The 4,065-nt window shown below is 47.8% G+C and overlaps 1 protein-coding gene; it reads left to right on the top strand.

Annotated features, from left to right (window-relative positions):
* Positions 1 to 512: 512 nt before the first annotated feature.
* On the top strand, positions 513 to 2,417 carry GSTUM_00012018001 (uncharacterized protein; the record flags this gene model as incomplete). XM_002842288.2 has 5 exons in its annotated part: positions 513 to 729; positions 803 to 956; positions 1,016 to 1,402; positions 1,462 to 2,104; positions 2,170 to 2,417. 5 exons carry the CDS (start codon positions 513 to 515, stop codon positions 2,290 to 2,292), a joined length of 1,524 nt encoding a protein of 507 aa, XP_002842334.1. The 3' UTR covers positions 2,293 to 2,417.
* Positions 2,418 to 4,065: the final 1,648 nt, after the last annotated feature.

Genomic DNA, 4,065 nt, shown 5'->3' with positions numbered 1-4,065 from the left:
GTATGATAAATGACCTCACTGCTAACCACTTTGTATTGCTGTTTTCTACTTTCTGCCTCTTTCTTTTATTTTTCTGACATACTTTACCAGGTGTCGCTATTGCTTTCCTCTTGTTAATAGGTTTTCTCTTCATGTTTGCTTGGTTGCATTTTGTCTTGTCTGATATCTTTGCTGTTATTGGGCGTGTCTTGGACACCGGAAGGGGTGGCATAAAATTTTCCATAGTCCAAGAGATAAACGAGGGGCTGATGCGATCTCCGTCGCCCCTGGGACTTTGCAATGTCCGAAAATCCATGTAATCATACTTGTAACACAGGCATCAGGCACCATACCATATCATATCGTTTATCATGTGATACTAGGGGATACTGTAATGCGCTCAAGGTTGAGTGTCGGATGTCCATCGCCGGTGGTGTCTCGCCCGGATACCAATGGTTCGGCTGGGTGCTTGTCAGAACGTTGTGTAACTTCTGGACCGTGCCATCTTGCCCGGTGAGCAAAGACAACTGCTCATGTCGATGTGCGTCCCAGGGCCCGAAAAAATTGGATATAAGTCCAGCAACTCTGGGGGAAACTCGGGAATGAAATCCTCTACCACCTCGCAGACCGATATCTTGGAAGCTACGCGTGATCACAACATCGCGTCGTCTATGAGAGAGAGTTATCGCATGAATCGACCGAGCACTCAAATGAATCAGAAGCAGCCCCCGTTGAGACTCCTGTCCTTAGGTATCCGGCCTGCAGAACCCCGCTTTTTTATTTCTTTCGCTCGCTACTGACAACTATGTGATTTCTTATCTAGATGGTGGAGGGGTTAGAGGATATAGCATGATCATGATTCTACAGGAACTTATGCTAAAATTATTCGTGGAGATGCACGGCCGGGCGCCCAGGAGGGAGGAGATCCCAAAGCCATGCGACCACTTCGACTTGATAGGGGGTACTGGCACTGGTGGGTATGCCTTATATTCCTAGCTTCCTGAGGAGCTTAGGGACATGCGGCTAACCTGGGTAGGCTTATCGCGATTCTAATTGGACGACTGCGACTTGATCTAGAAACTTGTAAAGAACTATACGTGAAGTTGACCAGGAAGGTCTTCGAAACGGACAAGACAATTGCCGGACTGCCGTATCGGAAAACTCTGTTTAAAGCTTCAAAACTCGAGGAGGCCATTCGGGAGGTTGTACGCGAAACTAGCATGCGAGACGGAGAAGAGACGGTGAATATGTTTGTCGATCCTAAGAGCCCAGTCGCACAAATCCGGCGGAGACAGACTTCCAGCTCTTTTAGAGAAGCAAATGGGGGTCGGAGTAGTTTGAAGACAGGGGTGCAGTCGCCTGGTCTACAATGGGGAAACGAGAACGCACTTCTTCGCGACTTGAGGCAAGGAAGTTGCAAGACGTGAGTTTATGGTTCTGGTAATCTGGGTAACCTGCCCTATGCTCATCATTTTGAATCAGGTTCATGACAGCTGTCTACAAGGGCTCGGACGGGGTGTCCTCCCCAGCGTTACTTAGAACATACGAATCGGCGCACGGAACATCCCCATCTGCCGACTGCACTATTTGGGAGGCCGGCAGGGCAACTTGCGCGACTTACCCTGCTTTCAAACACATCCAGATCGGACAGAACACATTCCTAGATGAGGGCTCCGGGAGATATAGCCCTGTCGCTCAAGTTCTTGAGGAAGCGCTTGTACACGAATGGCCCGGTCGAGAAGTGGGTCTTCTGGTCTCTATAGGGAGTGGGAAGGGCCCGGAAGGGTTGGAGGCCAAAAAGGAGCCCTCTGCGATTAAGTCAGCCACACCTTTTGGAAAAATGATTGAGGCCAAAGAGAAGCATCGTGCGAGGGTAGTTGATTGTGAAGATATCCATCAGGAGCTTTTGGAAGGTTTGCACCGCACCGGTATACAGAAGGAGAATTACTATCGGCTGAATGTTGAAGTTGGGATTACCGACTTTGGCATGAACGAGTGGAGCAAATTGGCAGATATATCGAACTGCACTCGAAAGTACCTTGGCCGACATGATATCCAAATGATGAACAACTCGGCAGCGAGTAAATTGGCCGAGATTCATAACGGCAGCCAGGGCCGTCTCAACGTAATACTCTTTCTTGAACTCCAATTTAACCTAAACTTTCATTAGCTGACTCCATATTTTCAAAGTTGGAAATCCTCAACCGAGAGCTACCAGATCTGCCCAGCGAGGCCTTTGACTCTGAGGAGGATGAGGAAGTAGCCAAAAACTTTGAAGAGCTGCACAGGATAAAAATGAAGATTAGAGCCTGATGGGCTTCTACTTTCTCACCTGTATTGCATGGGAATATTTTGGATATCTGGTGTTTATGGAATTTTGGTACTTAATTTGGAGTAATGGAGGGGAGCGAGGTCGAATGATTAAGAAATTTCGTGTCCCCGGTTTTGTGCAGACGTTGGAGTGTGAAAGCTCCTTCGGGATAGGATGGCTATTGGACAACTGCATAGTTGGTGTCATAGCTTGCGTTCCTACATAACTTATTATCAATTTCTCAAACCCTGTCAGTACCCGCCGGCGCACCGTCAAGATCAATTTTTTCCCCCTGCAATAGCGCCTGGTTGGCATAAACTAGACAAACCGAAGATGGGAATGCCGGTACCGCGTCCCGGTGTCTTTGGATGCTGGATACTGAAAGTGAAGTGATCACGGAAAGGGACTTAAATGCGAGTTCCCGACAAGATGGCATCCCCCGAATTTAGTCGCAGGAGAGCGCCACAAGGCACTTGTGACTACATATAGTAAAGACTGCTGTGTTACTGTATTAGTTCGCGATGGAGTCAACAAAAATAAATCTCCTACTTAGACCACGGCCGGTACAGTGCAGGCAGGCATCCGTGTTTCAAACCTCCTTGTGGCAAGGTGAGTCTTGAGGTTGGCGGGACTAAACCGCAGTAGCTGACCAGCATATTAGAGAAGGCTGATCTGGAATAGGAATCGATTGGCTGTTTTAATCCTGCCTGTGTATGTCAAGGGAGGGTTAAAAGGATAATTGATTGAATTATTTATCTGCCAATCGCAATTCTATAGTACGAGCGAGGGTAGTCTAGATTACCTACTGTACTGTACGTACTGCTTGTACAGTACTTAGGGTACAGGCAAGGATGCGAACCTCGCTCTCATAGGCCCGATTTACTATTGTATGCATGTTACCCGCGCATATAACTGGTCGGTTTGCTCACAATTTGGTAATGGAAAAAAGTCAGTCAGTCGAACTCTTGGAGTGGTGGGGAAGGTCATAGAGCCAATCAGAGAAATCAGAGAAATCAGAGGAAGTTCGACAGACTTACCCACAACCCCCGGCACAGCACCATGGGTATTCGATTACCTGTGGCTCGCAAATTGGTCCAGTTGCTAAGCCTAATTCTAGTACCGGTATCATAGTCAGGTACAAGTAACAGTTATGAAATTGTCAGCATTACGGCCGTTTGGAAACCAGGAAAAGTACCTGCTATAATCCCTTTTGATCGCGGCGGGTTTCCTACAGGTGAGGTTGATGGATATATCTGTCACGTACCTTATCAAAAAGAAGGCTCACTAAATTTCCATCATCAGGCTTCACATGGCCGATATATCTATCGACCACGCTTGTAATACCCCGCTGAAGAATGTGGCAGCCTTCTCGAGTGCTACATGCTTAGAACAGGGGATTTCGGTATGTGCGGTAGACTGTGGGTCCTAAGATTGGGCCTGCGTGCTCTACCGGTACCTGTATGTTCGGTTGGCTTCGTAATAGACTAGCTCAGACCGGGAACGTCTCACCGCACAATCCCATCCATCATGAGAACAGAAAGCACGTCTCAAAATAAGGTCCCAAAACTAGATAACGGTGCAAATTGTAGCAATACCGTACCGCTTACCGGGTTCCGAATCTCATCTCGGGTATCACAGCACAGGTGCTTGTCTTGACTCACACTATGAGCAAACTGCCGGCCTCAATGATAACTCCACCCCAGATGCTAGGATGCCATCTAACCTTTCCCCCTGCGAAAATCATAAGTAAACCCCATGGTTTCCCAACCCAAGAC

The sequence above is a fragment of the Tuber melanosporum genome, assembly GCF_000151645.1.
Source record: "Tuber melanosporum whole genome shotgun sequence assembly, scaffold_94, strain Mel28".
NCBI classification, from domain to species: domain Eukaryota; kingdom Fungi; phylum Ascomycota; class Pezizomycetes; order Pezizales; family Tuberaceae; genus Tuber; species Tuber melanosporum.
Note: the sequence above shows the minus strand (reverse complement) of the source record. Positions and strands in the feature narration are given on the sequence as shown.